The 24,300-nt window shown below is 37.8% G+C and overlaps 1 protein-coding gene across 6 annotated transcripts in view; it reads left to right on the forward strand.

Moving 5' to 3' along the window:
• Positions 1 to 423: 423 nt before the first annotated feature.
• PDE7A (phosphodiesterase 7A) overlaps positions 424 to 24,300 on the forward strand; it is a 120,430-nt gene continuing 96,553 nt past the window's right edge. For 3 of the 6 annotated variants that reach the window (XR_013447862.1, XR_013447863.1, XM_036090030.2), the window contains exon 1: positions 426 to 1,101. Coding sequence is in view for 2 of the 6 variants with exons in the window: in XM_036090030.2 (XP_035945923.1) it covers positions 964 to 1,101 (138 nt within the window). In the remaining 4 variants the exon portion in view is untranslated. Of the gene's footprint in view, positions 1,102 to 24,300 lie in introns of all 6 variants that reach the window. The other 3 variants (XR_013447864.1, XR_013447865.1, XM_036090031.2) reach the window with 2 other exon arrangements.

Consider the following 24,300-nt stretch of genomic DNA (forward strand, 5'->3'; position numbering starts at 1 on the left):
CCCGCGGTTAAGGCTGAACGCTGCGAGTGCGCCGCGTGCTCTGGGTTTCTGGGGTCAGAAGGCCCAAATATCGCTTGTAGCGCAGGCTGAGCCCACTTCACAGCCTCAGCGCGCTCGAAAGCAAGAGTTTAGCGATAAGGGGAATGTCCCCAAACGGTGGGGCCTCGTGCGCACGCGCCTTGGGTGGAGGGCAGATAGGGGAGAGCTAGGGGGAGCTGCGAGTTGATTTTGGAGGGGGCGGAGGGAGGGCGGCGTGTGGCTGGAGAGGACAGTGACCGAGCTTACTGTGCAGAAATGGAGGAAGGCGGTTGCCGCCACCCCCTTCGCCCCCCGCCGCTAGTCCGTCTCCCTAGGCGCTGCGGAGGCGCGGGGCCTGCGGCGCGGCGTCGTGACGTCACGGTGGCGGCGGCCGTGGTTGGCGCACGGTCCGCGGCTGCAAAGTGTGAATTACGCCGGGCTCGCGCCGGCGGCGGAGTGAAGTCAGGCTTCGGGGGAGGGGAGGGGCAGGACGGTGGCGGCGGCCCGAGCTGGTGGCTGGTCCCAAGCCCCGCGCGCTCTGGGTCTCGCCTCTGGGTCCGGCAGTCTTTTCTTGCACCGCTTTTTTCTGTCCTTGCTCTGCTCCTGCTCTGCCCTACCCGGACCCGCTCCTCCCGGCCGAGGAGCCCCGGGGCGGCAGGGTTCCCCCTCCGACTTTGCCTGTGCTGCCCCCGCTTGCACCCCGGAGCCGGGCGCGCGCCGGTCCTCGTAACTGTCGCCGCGGCCGCCGAAGCGTCTTCCCGCCGGCGGTCCGGGCGGAGTGTTGGGGTGGGGAAGGCGTGAGCGCGGCTTCCCGGCCCGGGGTCGGCGCCCTCCCGCCCTGCCCCCGCTTCGGCCCGGCGCCCCCGAGCCGCGGCCCCTTCCCAGCGCAGGGGCCGGCAGCCGCGGCTGGGCGGGCGCCGCGCGGGGGCAGGGCGGGCGTATTCAATGGAAGTATGTTACCAGCTGCCGGTGCTGCCCCTGGACAGGCCGGTCCCCCAGCACGTCCTCAGCCGCCGAGGAGCCATCAGCTTCAGCTCCAGCTCCGCGCTCTTCGGCTGCCCCAATCCCCGGCAACTCTCACAGGTAATTGCCGCCGCCGCCGCCGGGGACCCACACTTGGGGGCTTCTCTCTTTTGTTTCCCTCTTCCCACCCGGGTTCACCTTCGCGACACCCCCAGTCTCCTAGCCGTTTACCTCAGACCCAGCATTGTCCATTGTTCGGGGATTTCTAGGCTGGCCCCTCGATTCGAGAGCCTTTTCTTTTATCCTCGAGCTTTGCACACCCAGACCCCCGGCCTTCTCTGATTTCCCCCCTCCCCCCGCCGCCCAACCCGGGTGGGCTTTGGGAGCCCTTCAGACCTTCTCCAGGCCCGCCCCCCTCCGTGCTCAGCGGTTTAAGCTTCGAGGATGACTGCCTCCCTTTCTCGAAGTCTGGATCTTGAAGTCGGGCCTCTCTAACCTTAGTTGTGGCCTCGGGCACACCTGTCCCCCTTCTCCCGTGCACACACCTGTGCCGCGTTTGCGCCTCGCCTCCCCCCTGCTCCCGCGCGCCCCGTGGTGTTCGGATGGTCCTGCGGTTCTTCGAACAATAGGCCAGTTCCTCGTCGCTGTTCCCCAGCCCCTTTTAGTTCTGTGGATGGACCTTAAGTGCTATCAAAGAAACAAGAATCGGGAGTGCTTCCCCGAAGAGCTTCGGTTTCTGCAAAGTTGATAACCAGGAATCAGTTTTGTTTTTAATTTGATAAGGAGATTTTAGGAGAGAAACTACTAATGCGCACTCACAGGAAGACTTTGTTTTGAATGGTCCAATACCAGTTGCTCCTGAGAATTTCGGTTTTTTTCTATGGTGATGCTGTTGGCCCAATTCCTTAGTTCTGGGTGATTTTGATTGCCAGGTTTAAAATAGGCAAAAACAGTTTTGTTTATATCTGAACCAAGTGCCCTCCATTTCTGCTTCCAGAGTGTTACATGTTCATGATCAATTTTTAATCCAAATATATTTCTTTTTCCTATTGGTTAGTATTAGTATCTTTTATGAAGCATATTTTCTCTGTCCAGTTATATTGTAAATATCTTGAGCGGGTCTATGTGTATATATATTTTTAAACCGGTAGTGTGGATAGCACCTGGTAGAGATTTTGCTTATGATAGGTGTGTCCAGTAAATATTTGTCATTTGCTTCTTTGCCTAAATGGTAGAGATAGCAAGAGACCATCTGGATTTCTCTGTGAATTGTTTTTATTTAAAATCAGGCTTATTTCACAGGACAAGATGGTGTGCTAGTGAGGTCAGAGCCAACTTTTATGGTTTGCTATAATAGTTTAAATAATACTACGTTGTTATTTTGAAAGTTAGGTCCATGCTCTAGCTTTATAGTACTTAAGCTTAGAGCATTTTCAGGTTCCAGAATTAATGTTGAAGAAATGTTAATGCATTGCTGGAAAAGGTTTTTAATGGTAGTAATTAAAGGTTTTTAACTGTAGTAACTTTTTTCACTTAACAATATTATTTTACTTTCTCAGATCACAGGCACATAACTAATACCCATTTCCAGTTCAGTATAAATAATAAGGATGATCAGTAGTCTTTTATAAAATTATAAAATACAAATAAAGTTACTTGTGCTCCCTGAGAAAATGAATGAGAAAGGAGATTCCAAGAGCATTAAAACAAGGCTGATACCAGGGTTTTACCTGTTGTCTTAATTAATCCTCAGAGACCAATTTTAAGCCCTACTCCTTCTTGACTCATTTCCTAGCCTTAGGTTTAAATGGGTAATGGAATTTTAAAAATATGATTGTGGCAGATAAAGCAAATAGTGTAGAGTCACACCATATTTTACTAACTCCTAAAACTTAAAAAAAAAAAATCTATACCTCAAAGTGAAGTATATAGAAACTTATGGAAATTTGGACAGAAAGTTTCTTGAATTATAACATTTTTTTCTAATCATTGTTGCGCAACATTAAAATGATGATAAACTAACCATGGGCTGAAATGGGTGTATTTATCATTACCAAGACTTGGACTATCATTTAATACTAAAACATGTTGCTAGTGATTTCTCTAGGGCTAGAAGGGAATGTGTAATAGAAAAAAAAAAGAGAAAAGAAAATTTGGGAATCTTATTCAGAGCTTTATACAATAAATGTTTGGTTAAGTCTCTTGAATTTTCAGTTCCTAAGTCTAAAGCTACAGAAATTTAAAAAAACTGAGGTGATTTTGTAGTTTCATTCACTACCTAAAAAAATCCCAAACCTGGTTTTCTTTTTTTTTAGATGCTATTAAATTATTATTCTGAATCTTTCCATTTTAGAATTTGTTCAAAACTAGCAATCTTTTCAGTTCTTCAGTTTCACCGTAATATTAGAGACTATCTCATAGTAGGTACTTAATACTTGTTGGATGAGTGAATAAGTAATGAAGTTATATCTGACTGGGCATCAGTTTTAAATATGAAAATAATGTAAGGACTTTTATCAGGGTATAGCAGTAACTCATTTATCCGGAACTTGGTTTAAAGAGATTCAGGAAATAAGCAGAAGACTGAGCAACCAAAATACAGATTTAATGATCCTCTCAAAGCCTGTGTGTTTTAGGCAAAATTCTGACAAATTTGTGTTGCAGGCAACATCAAATTTGAAGGGGTTGGAGGCTGCTACAATTAGGTTCTCACTGATACTTGCAAAAGTTGACAGCGGACACACCAAAGCAGGAGATCAGAAGAAAAACTGTTCAAAGCCAGCAACTTTTAAAAGGGAACCCTGGGGACATACAGTTTAGGAGCTTGAGTGTTGTACAACACAATAATTATTAGTAAAAATAGTACTTAATTGAATCTGTTTTTAAAAATTGAAAGATCCCACTTAAAAAAATCTCCATGCCAAACAATTTAAGTGTTGGTGCTTACATGGATAAGGGTGAGTTGTCTGAAAAATTCATTTCTGTGGAATACCAACTGTCCCAAGAATGCCAAGTAAATGAGGCATTAGCTTTTTGTTTTAAACCAGGTCATGTACTACTTTCTCAAATGGTTAATATGAGTTCTTTGAATTATTTGAAAAATCAGAATAATAAGCTTGTTTTTGCCATTTTAGGATATCTGTTGTTGATAGCTGAGATTAAAGATTTATCTTGCAGAATAAAGTTCTTATTTAGATAAAATATTGTGAGGGCAGAAATTGTCTTGTTTGGGGTGCCTGGGTGGCTCAGTCGTTTAAGCATCTGCCTTCGACTCAGGTCATGATCTCAGGATCCTGGGATCAAGTCCTGAATTGGGCTCTCTGCTCAGCAGGGTGTCTGCTTCTTCCTCTCACTCTCCCCCCCCCCGCAATAAATAAATAAAAATCTTAAAAAAAAAGAAATTTCTTGTTCACTACTGTGTCCATAGTGCTTTACATAGGTCGGTGCTTGGTAATGTGGAAGTTGAGTTAGTGTATTGATGACACGCCAAAGCACAGCACCTGTGATTATTTTAGTCAGATTTTCTGTGCACTGGAGAGAAATATTTGGGTTAGAAATTTGTGATCTAATTTTTTAAATTTATTATAAATCGATGGTATATATTATTATTGAACAAAATATTGGGGTCTCTTTCTTGAAGACATTATCTTTTTAGAGCAGTTTCAAGTTCACAGCACAATTGAGTGCAAGGTAAAGAGATTTCCCATATGCTTTCTGGCCTGGTACATGCATAGCCTCCCCCATTATCAGCATCCCCCCCGCCCCTCCGAGTAGTACATTTGTTACAATTGCTGAACCTACATTGCTGCATCATTACCACCCCGAGTCCATAGTTTATATTAGGGTTCATTCTTGGTGTCTTTTTCTTTTTTTTAATACAGAAACTATTCCACAAATATTTACTGAACACCTTCTGAGAATGAGACTCCTTGTGATGAGTACTAAGAAAATGTAAAGAATTAGTAATTGAAAAAAAAAAATCACTTGGGAGCCTGCCAACCTAACCAAGTTTTTCTTTGATGCATTACGTTCCTTATACATAAACATTTTTTACTTGTAGTCATAGTGTACATCTCTGTTGTCTTTAGCAATGTTCTTAGTATATGACAAATTATCAGGGTCCTATATGTGCCAGAACAGTTCAAAATCCCTTGGATAAAAGTTGATTCTTAAAGAAGCTTACAGCATTATGTTGGGGAAAATGGTATGATTATATGTCACATAATTTTTGTATTGGAGTTATCAAGGCATAATGAGACTACAGGGAGGTATACCCAAATTTCTTGGGTAGATCAGGGGAATCCTCACATAGTAGTTGAGGCTTAGCCAAAGCCTGAAGATGATGTAGATGTTTCTAGATAAATGGGTGCATGTAGGGGGAGGAGGACAGAGGATGGTCCGGGAAACTATGTAGGTCAGCACTATCCAATAGAACTTTTTGTGATAATGGAAATCTCTGCAGTATCCAGTGTAATAGTCACTATCCATATATACCTAGGTAAGCACTTGAAATGTGGCTAGTCTGACTGAGGAACTGAATTGTAAATTCAGTTTTATTTAAATAGCTGCATATGGCTAGTGGCTACTATACTCTCAGAGAACAGTATAGTTTTATGTATACTTAATGATCATTAGTAGTGATGTCATGTTGATCTATGAGTACCACATTATCTGAATGTTGAATGTTAGAGCTATTTCAGGTCTTGATGTTGTGCACAAAACTTTAACACCTTCTTGCATGTTTGATAAAGTCTTTAGAATGGTATCAGTAGGTTGGGTCAAGAGGTAACATTTTTTGGCTTTCTAGAGTGCTCTATCCTTTTACAGTACTAAGATAAATGATTATCAGTCATCTCCAATCATATGTTACTATAATATATAAATAATAAGCTATTTTATAAATGTTTTACAAACATTTATAGAAATGTTTTATGTTAGTAGATGCACTGTGGTACACTGAGTTTGTTTCAACTTAGGCTAAGCAAAAATATACACTTTCTGAAGTGTTCCTGTGCATTTGCATTTCCTCTTTTGTCAAATTTCATTTGCATATATTGTGCTCATTTGTAAGGACTGTTCTATATCTAATGTCAGTTTGTAATTGTGCATTATTCCAAATTACTGTTAGCATAGTAGTTGCCTCTTCACAAATCTACATTGAGAAGCCAGTACAAGGAATAATGTGAACAGTCGGTGGGATGTCCTGGGAGTGGTTCAGTTGCTGAGACCTTCCTCCTTGTCTACTCCCAAAACACTTGTTTTGTTGGGATCTTGGTTTCGTTATTCTGTTTTCAGAAATGTTTTCATACTTTGATTTAATTTAATAGCATCATGTTTTGGCTTTTACTTCTGAAGTAATATATATTTATGCTATAATTCAAATATATGTTCAAACAATATTAATGTAAATTTATAGTGTATTTGGAGTGTTGTTCTGATTGAGGAGTAGGGTGTTCAAATTGCTAGTTTATAAGTTTTCATCAGGAACACATTTAGTCTATGGGACGTGATTGGAAGAGGTTTTAGACCTATGCCCAGATTTTGTTGCTTTGTTGCTATGCTTAGAGTTCCATCAGCTGTACATACTACCTATTCGAGAATTCTTTTTTAAACACAAATGTCCTGCAAGAGGTAAAATATTAAGCCTTTTCAGGGCGTTACGAAGAGTAGGGAACTCACTTTGGGTGGAAAGGAGAGGCACCATCCATTCTCTTTGAGGCAATTTGATAAGACTTCTGCTAATACTTTAGTGTAAGCTTCAACCATTCCTTCCTTCCTTCCCTTTTTTTTTTTCCTTTTCTTTTCATAAAGAACCAGAGTAATTTTAGAGAATTAACGTCTTTCTAGCGATGGGTATAGCAACAAATTTGGGAAAAGAGCTAAAGAAAGAGAAAGTTGATAAAGCTTAGCTTAATTCAGATTTTTGCCTAGGACTATTAATATCCATTTAGTTGGACTAAAGACACTTAGGAAATTCAGGTGATAAAGAACCCTCATTGCATGCAGATCTTAAGGAATTTAATTTTCTGTACCAAAGACTGTGTTTGTGTTTATATAAAATCTAATTTTGTTAGAAGTACCTTGATTAAAGATCTTTAAGATCTGGGCATTCTTACATTCCCTTTGGCCATTCCAGAAAATTTCAACAATTAATTTTTAATCTTCTAATTTAGCAACAACTTAAAACTTTTTTATTCTACAGATTGCTCATATCTTATGATTAATTTGAATTGAGAGAAAAGTGAGTGTTTATTCTCTCCCACATTTAAATAGCCTGTTCTTGCCTAAACACAACATAGACTTTGATTTTTATATTGTTGTTAAATATGTCTTTCAAAGGTTACTCACAAATAAATGATACTTTCACGTTTTTGCATTCAGTTTTACTATATGAGGTAGTAGTATATGAGGAAAGGAACAAAAACTACATTTGTAGATGAGCCTTTGAAGCTTGCAGAGCTTCATTTTGACTGCTGGCAGGTTCCCTTCCTAATGGACCTGTGCCAGTGATCTTGTGGTTGAAATCAGAAGTTTCTCCTGCTTGTAATTTTGAGTAGGAATTTTGGATTATTGCTCCATGCCTCCACCTGCTGGTAGGGAGGGCTCTTCGTTTTCTGAAGATGATGGCGAGAGAGAGGAGAGGCTGAAAGCAGGGCAGGGAGAATTGGGGGAAGAAGGTGAGTTGTTAATTGGTTAACTAAGTTTCAGCAAAGCCTACTCTGTCATCCATGTTTTGGATAGACCAAACTCGAGCTCAAGACCATGTAAAGTACTCGATAAATGGTGCTTAAAGTTTCAGTGATAATTGTTTTCATTTATTGAGTACCTCACATGCCAGATACTGTCACTGATGTTTTTAATCTTTACAAAAACTCTATATAAGTGCTATTACTCCCATTTTTACCTTTTTTTTTTTACAAGGAGTAAACTGACCTTAGAGACAATACATTATTTACCCAAGGCATCACAAGAACTTTGAGAAGCACCTGTCATGTTCCACACCCTTACTTTTAACCTAGCCTGCCTCGGTGAAGGTGAGTAGAATATAGTTAGTCTTTCAGGTTTATGGATTATAGATTTTTGTTGGCTCATAGATGTGGATAAGGAAAACACATTTGATGATTTCAGGTAATTATTTGAAACGATAACCTTTATTCTGGTCTTTTCAAATCATATCTGGAGTTTGTTCCAGATGCCACTTTCTAGGAGGATATGCCTAAGTTAAATCATACTCTGAAGATAGTTACCAAGATGATGAAGTGATTTGAAAGCACGTTGTTTGATATGTGAGTGAAGAAATTGGAAGACATTTAGCTTGGAGAAGGGAAGCCTCAGGATTTGGGCCAAGAAGCTGGGGATGGAGGTAGAGGAGTGGTTGGTGAGAGGTGATGAAGCATTGCTGTCTTCCAGTATGTGAAGAACTACCACGTGAATGAGAAAAAGGAGGGGAGGATTAATATAGATTTTGATTGGTTGCATGTTCTTGATTGCTATACTCTGTTCCTACTTTGTAAGGGCAGTCGCTAATATACAGGAGAAGATACAAGCTTAAAGATGTCACTTGTCCAAGGTAACACAACTAGATAGTAGAAGTGGATTAAACTCTGGTTCATTCTGACCTGACCCTAAAGACTATGCATTCTCTTCTTCCTTTTACGACACGGGAAAAGGACATTACTGCAGAGAGTAGAATAGGACGAATAGGTAGAAACAATAGGGAAATAGGGAGATCTTGTGTTTAATCACACTAATAATTAAAGAAATGTAAACTAAAAGAATGATAAAATAAGTATATAACATGAAGATTACACAATGCTAGTAGGATATATGTAAATTTGCTGAAAAGTAATTTAGCAGTTGAATAAAAAAATATATTGCCTTCCTTTATTTTAGTACTGAGTATTTACAGTTTGTCCCAATTTTGTTTAAAACTAAATCACAAAATATATACATATCTGTACACCATGCATACTCACAAAAAAGGAAAAATAAAGCCAGAGGTATCCCCCAATGCTAACTGAAGATATCTCTGGATGTTAAATTATAACTAATTTTTAGCTCTTTGTTTAGAATTTTGTGTAATTTTACCAATGTTCTTCTTTTAGCATGAATCTTCTTTTTAATCACAATAATCCTAGAAAAAGTGGAACAAGTTGTATTTGGGCCCAGATCTCTGACAGAGATGTCCAGAGAAAGAGCAGGCTACTTCATGAGATTTTAAATTGAGACAACAGCTTGAAAGATACCTGGGTAAGGATATGGTCAAGGGGATTGACTCTTCTGGTTCCTTCCAACTTCATGATTCTGTAATTTCTTTGGGTAACTCAATTATATGCATTACAGGTATTTTTGTATAGCTCCAACAATTATATTTTATTTTTTTTAATTTTTTTATTGTTATGTTAATCCCCATACATTACATCATTAGTTTTAGATATTAGCTCCAACAATTATAAAGTAGTTTCATCTCCATGGGAGATGTTGAGAAGTAAATTAAAGTGTAATTATTGTTAGAAAAACAAAGCTGGAGGTATCACAATTCCAGATTTCAAGTTATACTACAAAGCTGTAGTAATCAAAACGGTATGGTACTGGCACAAAAACAGACGTAGATCAATGGAACAGAAAAGAAACCCCAGAAATAAACTCTTGATTATATGGTCAACTAATCTATGACAAAGGAGGCAAGAATATGGGGAAAAGACAGGCTCTTCAATAAATGGTGCTGGGAACACTGGACAATTATATGTAAAAGAATAAAACTGGACTACCTTTTAACACAATACACAAAAATAAACTCAAAATGGATTAAAGTCCTAAATATAAGACCTGAAACTATAAAAATCCTGGAAGAGAACACAGGCAGTAATCTCTTCGACATCAGTTGTAGCAACATTTTTCTAGATATGTCTCCTTAAGCAAGGGAAACAAAAGCAAAAATAAACTCTTGGGACCACATCAAAATAAGCTTTTACACAGTGAAGGAAACCATCAGTAAAACAAAAAGGCAATCTCCTGAATGGGAGAAGATGTTTGTAAGTGATATCTCTGACGAGTGGTTAATATCCAAGATATATAAAGAGCTTATACAACTCAACACCAAAAAAAACCAATCCAATTCTTAATTAAGAAATGGGCAGAGGACCTAAATAGACATTTTTCCAAAGAAGACCTATAGATGGCCAACAGACACATGAAAAGATGCTCAACGTCACTCATCATCAGGGAAATGCAAATCAAAACCAATGAGATCACCATACACATGTCAGAATGGCTAAAATCAAAATGACAAGAAATAAGGGTTGGCGAGGATGTGGAGAAAAAGTAATTCTTGTGCACTGTTGGTGGGAATATAAATTTATGCAGCCACTGTGGAAAACAGTATGGAGGTTCCTCAAAAAATTAAAAATAGAAATACTGTACGATCCAGTAATTCCACTACTTGGTATTTACCCAAAGAAAACAAAAGCACTAATTTGAAAAGGTATATGTTTCTTGCAGCGTTATTTACAATAACCAAGATATGGAAGCAGCCTAAGTGTCCATTGATAGACAAATGGATAAGGAAGATGTGGTGTACACACACACATGCACACAATGGAATATTGCTCAGCCACAAAAAAGGATCAGCTCATGCCATTTGAGACAACATGGATGGACCTAGAGGGTATAATGCTAAGTGAAATAAGTGAGAGAAAGATACATACCATATGATTTCACTCAGAAGTGGCATCTTTTTTAAAAAAAGAATAAAAAGTAGAATCAGACTTCTAAACACAGAGAACAAACTGGTGGTTGCCAGTGGGGAGGGGAGTGAGGGGTTGGGCAAAATGGGTAGTGGGAGTGGGAGATACAGGCTTCTCCAGTTATGGAATGAATAATTGACAGGAATAAAAGGTGTAGCATAAGGAATGTAGTCACTGATATTGTAATAGGGATGTTTGGGAGCAGATGGTAGCTACACTTGTGGTGAGACCAGCATAATGTATAAACTTGTCAAATCACTATGTTGTGCACCTGAAACATTGTGTGTCAACTATACTAAAAAAAAAATAGTTACTGTTTTGAAGAGCTATTTGATGATAGCTCATGAGGAGGCCATAAACAATGACCATGGCACAGGGACTAGAGAGTTTATGATTTGATGTGGGAGATAAAAAAAAAAAAAAATTTCCTACTTTTTTAGTCTGGGAGACCAGGTAGATCATGAAGCTAGTAACAAAAATATAGATAGGAAGAGGAGGCAGGTTTTGTTTTTCTGTGTGTGTGTGTGTGTGTGAATGTTTATGTGGGGCGGGGGGAAGAGATAATAAATTTGCTTTGAGAATGCTGAGTTCAAGTATCTGGGGAGCATCCAGGTGGGGATATCCAGTAGGCAATATCTTAGGAAGGTTAGGACAAATGATACATTCTAACTTTCACTATTGGGGTTTTTTGCTCATATACCCCTCCAAAGAACTGGAAAAACAACAAAAAACTATATACCTTCTCACACATTAAGAATTTTTCCTCTAGGGGTGCCTGGGTGGCTTAGTTAGTTGAGCATCTGACTCTTGATCTCAGCTCAGGTCTTGATCTCAGGGTCATGGGTTCAAGCCCCACATTGGGTTCCATGCTGGGTGTGGAGCCTACTTTAAAAAAAAAACAAAAAAAAACAACTTTTCCTCTAAGTTTCAGTATTTGTAAATGATATAATTTTTGGTGTATTACTTAAATCACAATTTAAAATACATCCAGGGAATTTTTAACAACTTGATATTTTCCATCATCTACTTAAAAAAATATGTGAACAATATCTTAATTTTAACAGAATTTTTATATTCCTTATTTTTCTCTTGAACACCTATTTTTTCTGTCACTACATATTATCTTTTATACTTGAAAGCATTTTACCAATCACACATCATACTTTTCAACAATGAAAGTAAATTCATGAATTTAGTGAATGGGAATAAAAAATGCATTGTATTAATTGTCACCCAGTTCTTCTGAGTTCTGTGCAAAAACAATTATAATTAAAACCATTTAAAATTTCCTATGTTTGGGGTACCTAGGTGACTCAGTCAGTTAAGCATCTGGCTTTGGCTTGGGTCATGATATTAGGGTCCTGGGATCGAGTCCTGCATCAGGGAGTTCTGCTTCCCCTCCCTTTGCCCCTCCCCCTGCTCATGCTCTCTCTCTCTCTCTCTCTCTTTCTCAAATAAATAAAATCTTAAAGTTTTAAATTTAAAATTAAATTTTCTTTGTTCATAAGGCTGTATCAAATTTATTTTGGTTTCAGTTAGCAATACAGTTATAGCCAGTAGACAAAACAACATATGAAGTATAAAATTTAAAAAGTATTAAATAAAACAGTAAAATTTTATTAGAAATGGATTCTATTTTAAATTATTTCATAATTATAGTTTATTTATAAATACTATTAGAGAAGATGGTGTTTTGCATTGCTTTTCTTCCTCTTTTATTTTAATAGTGAAAATATTGAGAAATCTCATGAATAAAAAGGGCTTTATTTTAGCAATATCACCCATTCTTCCAAGTTGACAATGAAGTGATCGATAATCGAAATTATTTTTATTACTTAGTGAAGCAACAACTGGATTTGGTTTAACTTCTATATTCATGGAAGTCAGAATTGGTGACCCCTTTACTTGAAAAAAAATTGGATATCCCAGTCTGTGGAGTCATTAACTTTGTCACCATGGGTATTTTGAACTCTCATTTTGGCTCGTTAGATGTTAGACAACAGCTCCACAGTAAGTATAGGGAAGTGTTGAGTGTTGCAGGTTCCTCTGGGAGGTGGTAGGGGGAGTAGAGATGAAAGGGGAGAGGAGGTAATGAAAACTGATACACTGGATTAGCAGAATGGTTCTAGAAAATTGTACATATGGAAGTTGAGAGCTGAGAAATCAATTTCTTTGACACTCTCCATGCTCTTGTACTTCTAAGGGCTATACATGCATGCCCCAGTTTGTAGACCACTGGTTTACTATATTCCACCTTGTTATTATCTTGTTGCTGTATTTTAGCATTTTCCATAGACATATAGAAATAATACTTCATACATCAACTTCTTTTTCTCTGATATTTGCTTGCTCCTAATCCTAGGTCTTCATACTTAATCATTTTAGACTTCTTTGGAAATGGAATCAGAATATTAATGCTTGAAAGGGATCCTATAAGTCATTTTAAAGATTTGATGGTTGAGATTTAGGAAGGTTAAGTGATTTCCCCAAGATCCCACAGTTAGAAAGTGGAGAAGTTAGAGTTTTGAAATTAGTTCTTCCCAACTTTGTTGCTTTTCTCACTGTATCCCCAACTTCCTTGTAAAAGGATTGATCTTTGAATTTCCTTAAATAGCAGTCTTTCTTTACTGAACATTATTCTTTGAGTAGCAAAGCATCTATGTATAGTCCAGTGATTATTTGAACAAGTTAGAGTACAAACACATTCAATTTAAAACATATCTGAGTTATTTCTTAAAATGTAGTAAGAGATAAAGCAAAACCATTATTGAAAGTATAATGGGCCGGGTGGGAAGATTCCATTTGATTTGTTGAAATGAGATTTATATGCAACAGGAATAACCTTTTATAAAGAAAGATGTATTTCACCTATACTTTAAAAATTAAGAGTAAAGCTTTTTTCACATTGAGGAATAAAATAATTAATATTCCTGATATACAAATTGCTCACTCTATAGCCTTTTATGTATGAAATGGTAGGTGATGGAATTTTTTGATAATTTTTTTACTTTCTTCATTTACTTTTTCCTTGAATTCTTTATAGTGAACATTATAAGAAAATTCTAAGAAAAACAGTGAAGCTATTCCAAAAAGCAAACCTTTTTTAAAGACTTAATTTTTTTAGAGCAGTTTTAGGTTCACAGTAAATTTAAGAGGAATGTACAGAGATTTTCCATATGCCTCCGGCCCCAACACATGTACAGTCTCCCCCATTATCAACACCCTCCACCAGACAGCTACATCTGTTACAATTGATGAACCTATATTGATAATCATGCAAAGTCCATACTATACATTAGGGTTCACTCTTGGTGTTGTACATTCTATGAGTTTGGGCAAATATATAGTATATATCCATCAGTAGTAGTATCATACAGAGTATTTTCATTGCCCTAAAATCCTCTATGCTCTTCCTAATTATCCCTCCACCACGGCCCCTAGCGACTACTGATACTTTTATTGTCTCTAGTTTTGCTGTCTTCAGAATGTCATATAGTTGGATTCATATAATCCCCAGCCTTTTCAGATTGGCTTCTTTCACTTAATAACATGCATTTAAGGTTCTTCTCTGGTTTTTTATGGCCTGATAGCTCAGTTCTTTTTAGCACTGAGTAGTAGTTTGTTGTCTCAGGATGTACCACCGTTTTTCCATTCACCTACTGAAGGACATCTTGGTTGCTTCCAAGTTTTGGCACTTAGGAGTAAAACTGCTACAGACCTCTGTGTGCCGATTTCTGTGTGGACCTAAGTTTTCAACTCCTTTGGATAAATACCAAAGGAATGTGGTTGCAGGGTCATAGGGGTAAAGTATGTTTAGTTTTTGTAAGAAACCACCAACCTATCTTCCAAAGTGGCTGTACTATTTTGCATTTCCACCAATAATGAATGACAATTCCTGTTACTCCACACCTCATCAGCATTTGGTGTTGTCGGTGTTTTAGATTAGCTATTCTAATAGGTGTATAGTGGTATCTCGTTGTTTTAATTCGCATTTTCCTGATGACATATGATGTAGAGCATTTTTTTATGTTTACTTGCCATCTGTATATCTTTGGTGAAGTGTCCATTAAGGTCTTTGGCTCATTTTTTAATTGAGTTATTTTCATATTATTGAGTTTTAAGTGTTCTTTGTATATTTTGTATAACAATCTTTTAAAACATGTGTCTGGCAAATATTTTTTCCCATTCCGTGGCTTGTCATCTCTTTCTCTTGACATTGTTTTTTTGCAGAGCAGAAGTTTTAAATTTTAGCGAAGTCCAGCTTATCAATTTAATTTTAATGCACTGTGCCTTTGGTATTGTATCTAAAAAAGGTCATTGCCATACCCAAGGTCATTTAGGTTTTTTTTGTTTTCTTCTAGGAGTTTTATAGTGTTGTATTTTACATTTAGGTCTGTGATCCATTTTGTTAATTTTTGTGAAGGGGTTAAGGTCTGTGTTTAGATTCATTTTTTCATGTGGATGTCGAGTTGTCCCAGGACCGTTGGTTGAAGAGACTATCTTTGCTTCAGACTACCTCTGTTCTGTTGTCAAAGATCAGTTAGGTATATTTCTGTGGGTCTGTTCTTGGCTCTCTATTCTGTTTCATTGATCTGTTTCTTCTTTCACCAGTACCACACTATTTTAATTACTGTAGCTTTATAATAAGTCTGAAGTCCAGTAGTGTCAGTCCTCCAGCTTTGTTTTTCCCATTCAGTATTGTGTTGGCTACTCTGGATCTTTTTGCATATTTCTGTAAACTTTAGAATTAGTTTGTTGATATCCACAAGATAACTTACTGGAATTTTGATTGTAATTGCATTGAAACTAGATCAAGTTAGGAAGAACTGACATTTTGACAATATTAAATCTTCCTATCAATGAATATGCAATAACTCTCCATTTATTTAGTTCTTCTTTGATTTTACTCATCTGAGTTTTGTCATTTTCTCATATAGATTTTGTGCATATTTTGTTAGACTTATACGTAAGTATTTCATTTTTGGGAGTGATAATGTAAATGGTATTAAGTTTTAAATTTTACATTTCATTTGTTCATTCTGGTATACAGGAAAGAAGTTATTTTGTATATTAACCTTGTATCCTTTAACCTTGCTATAAGCACTCATTCGTTCCAGGAGGGGTTTTTTTTTTTTTTCCTATTCTTTCAGATTTTCTACATAGACAGTCATGTCATCCATAAACAAACACGGTTTTATGTCTTTTCCAATCTATACCGTGTTTCCTTTTTTTGTCTTATTATATTAGTTAGGATATGCATTAGCTAGGAAAAGGAATGGGAGAAGAAACATCTTTGCCTTGTTGCTGAAGGATTTTTTTAACAGCATAAGAGAAATAAGATCTATAGGGAAAAAGAAAAAGACCTATAGGAAAAAATAAGACTACTCATTAGAAAATTGACAGAAGACTCAGCTCCAGGAAGAAATACAAATGTAGGAAAACATGTTTACGCTAGTAACAAAGGAAATGCAAAAAAAAAAAAAAAAGGAAGAAGAAGAAGAAAGAGAAAAAGAAAAAAAAGTATTTTTGGTGAGAGGAATCATATTTTCATATTGGCGAAGACTGACAAAACCCAGTGTTGGCAGGGTATGAGAAAATGAGTATTCTTATATACAGAGCTGGGAGCATCATTTGATTCAGCATTGTGGGGGGGCAGTAGATCTTTACAAATCCAAATTTTAAGTGTGACTACTACCCTTTTTGTCATGGAATTCGTTAAAGGGGCAGTTGCAAAAATTTGCTAAAAGTGCATAAATTATTTTGGTAACAATTTGCAACACTGGAATGATGGATATTTAGATTATTTCAGTGCTCATCAGTGTGGCGGTTGGTTAGAATATGTTGTTTTAATTCAGCATAAAACCCTATCCAGTAAAATGATGCTGTATATCCATATTCATCTTAGAAAGGTATGCATAACAATTTGGGGAAAATACCAGCTGCAGAGTAGCATGTGTATTAGCCTGATTATGTAACTTTCTACATAACATTTGATTTTTGTAAATAAAAATATGAAAGATATTATATACACCAATACAAGTCTGACAGGTTGGTCAGCAAAATGTTAACAGTGGCTATCTTTGGGACTGGGACTTCTGGTGATTTTTACTATCTTTGTACTTGTGAATTTTTTTAAACAGTAAAAATATATCACTTTTGTAATAAGAGAAATCGGTAAAGCTATTTTTAAAAAACTTACCATTAAGTGACATGTCTGTTATGTAGAAATAATGAAGAAAGGTCTAGTTAGCTAATAATTTAGTAAGTATTAGGTGGGTCAGAAGTGGGTTGTTCACTGGCACATAGTAGGTATTCAAAGTGGTTTATTAAAATGGAAGTACAGTCCTTTGATGTATGGAGGAATACACTGCATTTTTAATGGGAAAATGAAGTAAGTTTGGTGGCAGATAGTTTACAAAAACTGTTTTGCCTATTTCAGAACTGAGAAGGTAAGCTTTCTGCTATAATTTAATTTATTCACGTATTTAAGGGTCTCTCTATTAGCATAACATTTATAAAATGTAAAAAGTGGTCAAGAAGATTTATGACCCAGAATCAGAACGTTAATGTTAGAAGAGACTGTAAAAATCAGTTTCCTCAACATACAGATAAGTAAACTGAAACCACAGAGGTTTTAAAGGACACACAGAGGCAATATAGAAATCTCTTCTGTTGAACATCCATTTTGGCTACTCAGTTTTTTGTTTTTGTTTTTTTTTAAGATTTATTTATTTATTTGACAGAGAGAGACACAGCGAGAGAGGGAACACAAGCAGGGGGAGTGGGAGAGGGAGAAGCAGACTTCCCGCGGAGCAAGGAGCCCGATGCGGGGCTCGATCCCAGGACCCTGGGATCATGACCTGAGCCGAAGGCAGATGCTTTAACGACTGAGCCACCCAGGCGCCCCTTGGCTACTCAGTTTTTGCTTGAACATTTTTGGAATGAGATTATCACTTTATAAGGCAATCCATTGTGGTGTTGAATGGCATAGTGGGTTAAATAGTGTCCACCAAAAATTCATGTCTACTTGGAACCTCAAAATGTGACCTTATTTGGAATAAGGATCTTTGCAGATATAATCAAGATGAGGTCATATGGGATTAGGACAGGCCCTAAATCCAATGACTGATGTCTTTCTAAGAGGAGAGGACACACAGAGACACATGCAGGGGAGGCCACGTGAAGATGGAGCAGAGATTGGAGTGATGCAGTTTACAAGCCAGGAACGCAAAGGATTGCTGCGATACACCAGAAACTCCTAAGAGGCAAAGAAGGATTCTTCCCTGAAGCCTTCAGAGGGAACATGGCCCTGTCCTGCCAACACTTGATTTTGGACTTCAAGCCTGCAGAACTGAGAGAAAATAAATTTCTGTTGTTTTAAGCCACAAAGTTTGTGTTATTTCAGTAGCCCTAGGAAATGAATACAAATGGCTTTGATTATTTTAAATGTATTTGTTCTTTCAATCAGCAGACATTTACTGAGCACATTTATATGCCAGGTACTCTGCTGGGTGTATCTTGGAGCTTGGTCTAGTAGGAAGGACAGCTTTGTAAATATAAAATTGCAGTACACTTGATACATGTTCTCATTAGGATAGCATATGAAGTTTAGTAGTGGCACAGTTGAGCTGGGAGAACCAGGGCAGGATTTAGAAAGAGAAACCTTTGTGCTTGGTTTGAAGATAGAGCTGAAATCAGCCTCTGTGGGAATTCTGCGCAATTCCGCCCCCACTCGTGCTATCAATCCTGCCTAGTTAAGGTGTGTTTGGCCTGCTGTGATAGCATCCTGTCACTAGAATTCTCTCTCCTCACATCTGTTGAAGTAATTTTTTAAATGCAGTCAGCTCATGCCACTTGCTGAAACATCAGTGGGTTCTTATCACAGTGAAAATAAAATCCAAACTCCTTTTTGTGCTATGGCCCCATGTAATCTCACACCTGCTAACTTTTCAGTTCCCTCCTTCCACAGTGGTCTTTTTGCTGTGAACACGCCAGGTTTGGTCCCATCTTTGACTTTGCTCTTGTTCTTCTCTCAATCTCAAGATCTTGTCATGGCTCCTTGTCCTTCCGGTCGCAGCCCACTCTGCAGAGGAGTCTTCTCTGACCACCCTATTTAAAACAGCACCCCACCCCCAGCTGTCCTCTTACCTTGTTTTATTTGTGGCACACACCACTAACTTGATTGATTTGTCTGTCTGCGCCTTCCACCCCCACCTTACTCCCCACCCCTGCCACCACAGAATGTGTGGTCAGGAAGCAGGGATCTTGTTTACCCTGTTCAGTGCTGCGTCCCTAGTGTGCAACACACAGGAAGTGTTCACTACAGAAGAATGAAGAAAAATTTACTCGTTTAGTCTCATGCTATCATGTCAGATCATATGTCACCATAACTGTCTCTGGGATGAATCCCAAATTGTATTCCTGTAATTTCATTTTATAGTCCCACCTACTCCCTCCCCTTAAAATTCCACCTTCATCCTTATACCCTTTCTGAGCTGCCCACTGTAGTATGAAACTATCTGAATCTCTAAATTTATGCAGTCTTATTTAAGAATTCTCTGAGGTTTAGAAAACTTGCCCAAAGTAACACAACTTTAAATGGTGTTTCTAGGATTTGAACTTAGATCTGTCTTTGACTAGAGCTCCTCTCTGCTGTACTTGAGTCAGGGGCTGAATGCTTTTGGTGAGGGGGAGGTAAATATCAAGGATTAGAATAGGAGCCCTCTCTTATTTGGAATAGAAATAGCAGATACTTATTTGTTTCTTTAGGAAGAACTGGGTGATATTTGTTAAAAGGAATTCTAAAAAGAAACTTGAATTTTTTTGGGGGGGTTAAAGTTAATACATGCTTATTATTTAAAAAATGGAATATACTAAAAAAAAAAAAAAGAGGAAAGTAAACACCACCTGTCGCCCTACCACCCAGAAACACTGTTAACATTTTAGAACATATTCATCCAATCATTTTCTGTGCAGAAATATTGTGATGTCATTTTCATACACAAGTTTTTCTCTAAATTTTGAAATCATTTCCTAATGTAATTACTAGATCAGAGCATACTGTCAGATTTCCTTTCCAGAAAGGTGGTATCGGTTTATATTTCCATGAGCAGTATGTGAGTGCCTTTTCATACCTTGCTGATATTTTTAGTTTCCATTTCTTGAGTTTTTATTGATATTAAACTTGAAATCGATGTTTATTATTAATTACCTGCTAGCTATTTTCTGTGGCTTGTCTATATCCATTACCTATTTTTCTAGAACTGAAATGTGAACTTGGAGGCAAAAAATTTCATGCTTGGAAAAGTATATTGAAAATGATTGACTTGAGATTTTCTGAATGTACTACGGAAGCACTCACTGTTAAAACAGCACACAATCTCTCCCTCAAGCAATATTTTAAATTTAGTGATACTACCTCAGATTTTTTACTAGTAAGAAAATTGGAACATAGAACTCATTTTACATAGCTTTTCTAAAATCTCAGTTTTTAAAGATAATGTCTCTCTTACATTTAAAAGGGTTTTTTTAGTGGCTTAAAATATAACATAAAGGAGGACAAATTGAAGATGAAAGCAAAATATATATTACCTGACATGTGTAGAACCAACATTTTCATTTTTCCTTTGTTTCAGAGTGAAAATACTCAATTCATTTTCAGAGAAAAACTTTCTGGAAGTGACTTCAAGGATTTTTGTGGTTGGCCTCAGCTCATCTCCAGTTGAGGTGTAGTTCTAATAACTGTCGAGGCTTTCCACACATACTTCCCCATCAGTGGTGTTTTTAAATTTCCTTTAGAGCAGGATTCATGTGGGCTATGCAAGAAAAGCCATTGAAGATAAAAAAATAAAATTTTAGAACTTATTTTAGCCTTATTGTTTTAGATCCTAATTTTATTCATGTTGCACAGAGTACATAAAAGTAGATGTATACAGTTCATAAATAAATGCATTACAAGTTTGGAGACCATTACCTCAGAGCATCTGTTGATGGCTATGAATTCTTACACACACACATACACACACACACGGCTATGAATTCTTACACACACACACACACACACACACACAAGCCCCATATGTAACATTTCAAAGGGTTCTCAGAGTCCATTCATCATGATACCCGTTTAACCATAACCTTCCTTACCTCCTGAATCCATTTAGCTGCACTTTTTTGTCTACTGATTTGTTATTAACCATCTCTGATTTCAGTCCTTAAGGTTGCAGCCCAGGATTAAGTGTCAAAACACCTGGCCTTATACACTGATCTGTCCTGACTTCAGTTTGATTAGATTATGAGCGCCTTAAGAGTGGACACTGTTTATTTAGCTGTGTTAAGCCCAGTGCTTCACACAATGTAGATACTCAGCAAATGTAAAAAGTACGTCAGACCCTTATGAGGTTCTATCTGTGACTCAGTCCTACAGAGTCCAGCTTTCTGCTTTACGCACCCTCCTTCCCATCCCCCCCTCCCACAGGGCCGCCTCACACCCTGCTGTGCAAGCTAGTCATTTCTGTCTTAAAGCCTCTTAGGCCATCTCAAGGTGGTCACTTTTCACTCTTTGATGGCTGATGGATTTCTGGAGAGTCTCTTGAAGTGGTATTGGTTCTATTCCCTTGTGATAGGTTAGATCCCTGTTGTTGAGTAACTATAGGCAGCCCTTATCTTCAGTATTGTGTAGGACATAATCCTAGGTCAACCTCTTTGTTTTTAGGATAAAAGTATGGAACTAGAGAGTACCAAACCAAGAGAAAATGGCTATAAAATGGCTATAAAATTTCCTTGTTAGGAACGAGACTGGTTTGTTCAGGTAGAACACCAGGGATAATAGAAATATAGGGTGGCCCCATATGTAATTTGAAGTTTTCCTGGAGCCACATTTTAAACAATAAAATGAAAGAGGTGAAATTAGTTTTCATATATTTTATTTAACCAGCTATATCCAAAATATTAACATGTAATCGGTATTAAAAAGATGTTAATGATGTATTTTTATCATTTTATTTTTGGAGAGCACATCTCAATTCTGACAAGCACTATTTCGAGTACTCTGGAGCCACAAGTGGCTGGTGATTCATGTTTTGTGGTACATCTTGTTAGAGGGAGTCAAGGCCACTTTATTTTTTTAATAATTAGACAAATGTGTAGTTATATTTTGTAGAGTTCATGTACATTTCCCTTGTTCAAGCCTTAAATTTAATTATTGGGAAGTTTGGAGGTATCAAAACACTATAAATTAGCTGCATTTTTAGAGGTATTGTATAGTTTAAAATATGAGAGGACAGCAAAGGTTTTAGCAGCTCTATTTTGCTTTGGGCTGGGCTGTTTCAGTTTCTTGGGTTTTTTTGGTGGGGGTAGCTTTAATCTTAAAAGCTATGCTTTTCATAGTGGGGCCAGCTTTCATCCTTCAGATATATTTTTAGGTTGATGGAAGCTGCTGGATGAGAAAATGCATAAAGCTTTTTGTTGGTTTTCCAGTATATCCCTTTGCATTGACACTTTGTTTCCTCTTAAGAAATACAAATATAAAAGATGAAGCGAAAAGCCTTTTTTTTTTTTTTAAGTAGAAAACGTTTACTTAGTTATACAGAGTCAGTCTTATTTGGCTAAGGTTCCTAGCTAGTAGTGCCCTTGAACATAAGTAGATAATTTTTCATTTATTAAAGAATACAGCGGCTGGATTGCAGATAGGCATCTTGGATTTAAACATTGGCCAGAGGATCCATGTTTCATACAAATATAAAAGTGTATAGGATAAAGATTCCTTAAAACATTTAATTAACCAGTTTAATTAAACAGTTTCAACTTTTGAAATTATCAAAATAATTTAAACAATATTTTTGAAAGTTTGAAAAGGAAAACTTATAATCCCACCATAACACTGTTATTTTTATGTATTTGCCATTTTTACATACATATTTTAAGATCGCTGTGATGAATCAGTACATTTAATTTTGTAGCTTTTTGGAATGTGTTTCTTTTAAAAGCATGGATTTATAATGTCACTTAGTAATATAACATTTTATTTTGTTGTGTTATAATAGCCTGGCAATAAGTACATGTTGGTGAAGTGATTCCATTCCATGAAGTAATACAGGGATCCATTTGTCGTGGTTGTCCGTGAGTTGCTACCAATCCAAACTTGGGCCTTAGGGAAGGGGAAAGACATGAAGTTCAGGGCAGTTTACTCTGGAGGAGATGAGGAGGAAGTTGTGGTATCTCTTCCATTCGCGCGGCCTTGGTGAGAACTTAGTCACAGGGCTCCCCCTAGCTGTAAGGGAGGCACTATAAAGGAGAAACAACGTTGTGGGAACATGCTTTACACAGCTTTCTCGATGATTTGGGGATAATTCTTTAGGTTGGTTTTATGTAACTGAGATTACTGGTCCAAACAGTATGAATATTTGAATAGGATTTTTATTTCTATGTAACGTTTCTGCGGCAGCCATTTCAGTACTTTGGAGATTGACCAGAGGCCAATTGTATAAAACTTTCAAGTATTATGCTGTTGAACTTCAAAAAGGGAAATGGGAATCTGTGACATTCTAGCTTGGGACTACTCACTTTCCACCCCACTCTGACCCAGCTTGATTGGCATGGAGATCCTGCCAGCAAGAAGCAGGGCAGAAAGACTTCAGCTTGAAGGGGGCTCAGTTCTTCGGAGTGGTGGGTGATGCCCAGTGGCATCATTTTCAGAAGTACAAGGGAGGGCCAATGGCTCAGCTCGAATAGCAGGGGCTTGCAGTACTATTTGAGGCAAACGTTCTTGGTTGAGGCTGCATATAAGCACAGGAAAGACCTGGGAAGGCCCAAGGTATTCACATACTTTTGACTGACCCTGAAGTTGCATTCATGCACCCAGGAGACTTGAAAGGGCCCTATGGAAAGATAAACCTGGGGCAAACTTGAAAAAAGACTGAACTTCGAATGAGCTCCCCTTACCCACACACATATCCATTGGCAGGGGTGGGAGCCTTAGTGGCTCGAGGTGTTTGAGATAAACTCTGTCCAACCACAGATTGACCCCTAAGTGATGCAAAGGGATAACCCCTAGGAAACCAGGCTTAAAAATAAAACAGTATATTTAAAACTGAGCAGAGATATCAGTGACTGCATACCTCAGGGAGAAAGATTTTACATATTTATTAGCCCAGGCATGATACTAAACAAAATGAAAGAAGTAAACAAGATAGCAACAACACCTCTATGTGGGAAAAGAATCAGAATCCTGAGTTGCTACATTATATTATATAAAATCCTTAGGTTTAATTACAAGCCATGTAAGGAAGCAGTGAAGTGTGACTCATGCACAGGAAAAAAAAGCAGTAAAAAAGAATCTTCTCTGAATGTCCCCAAATGTTGGGATTTAATAAATACTTAAACTATTATAAATTTGTTGTAAGAACTAAAGGGAACCATGTTTAAATAAAGGAAATTATAAGTCAACAAATGGAGTTTCTGGATGAGGGTATAAAAATAATAAAAACAATAACCAAAAAAAAAAAAAACCCTACCCTTGATTCATGAGAGAGTAATTCACCTCTGTAGTAGTCTTTCCCAAGACTTATAGTCT

This window comes from Halichoerus grypus, chromosome 5 (assembly GCF_964656455.1).
Source record: "Halichoerus grypus chromosome 5, mHalGry1.hap1.1, whole genome shotgun sequence".
Taxonomy (NCBI): Eukaryota; Metazoa; Chordata; class Mammalia; order Carnivora; family Phocidae; genus Halichoerus; species Halichoerus grypus.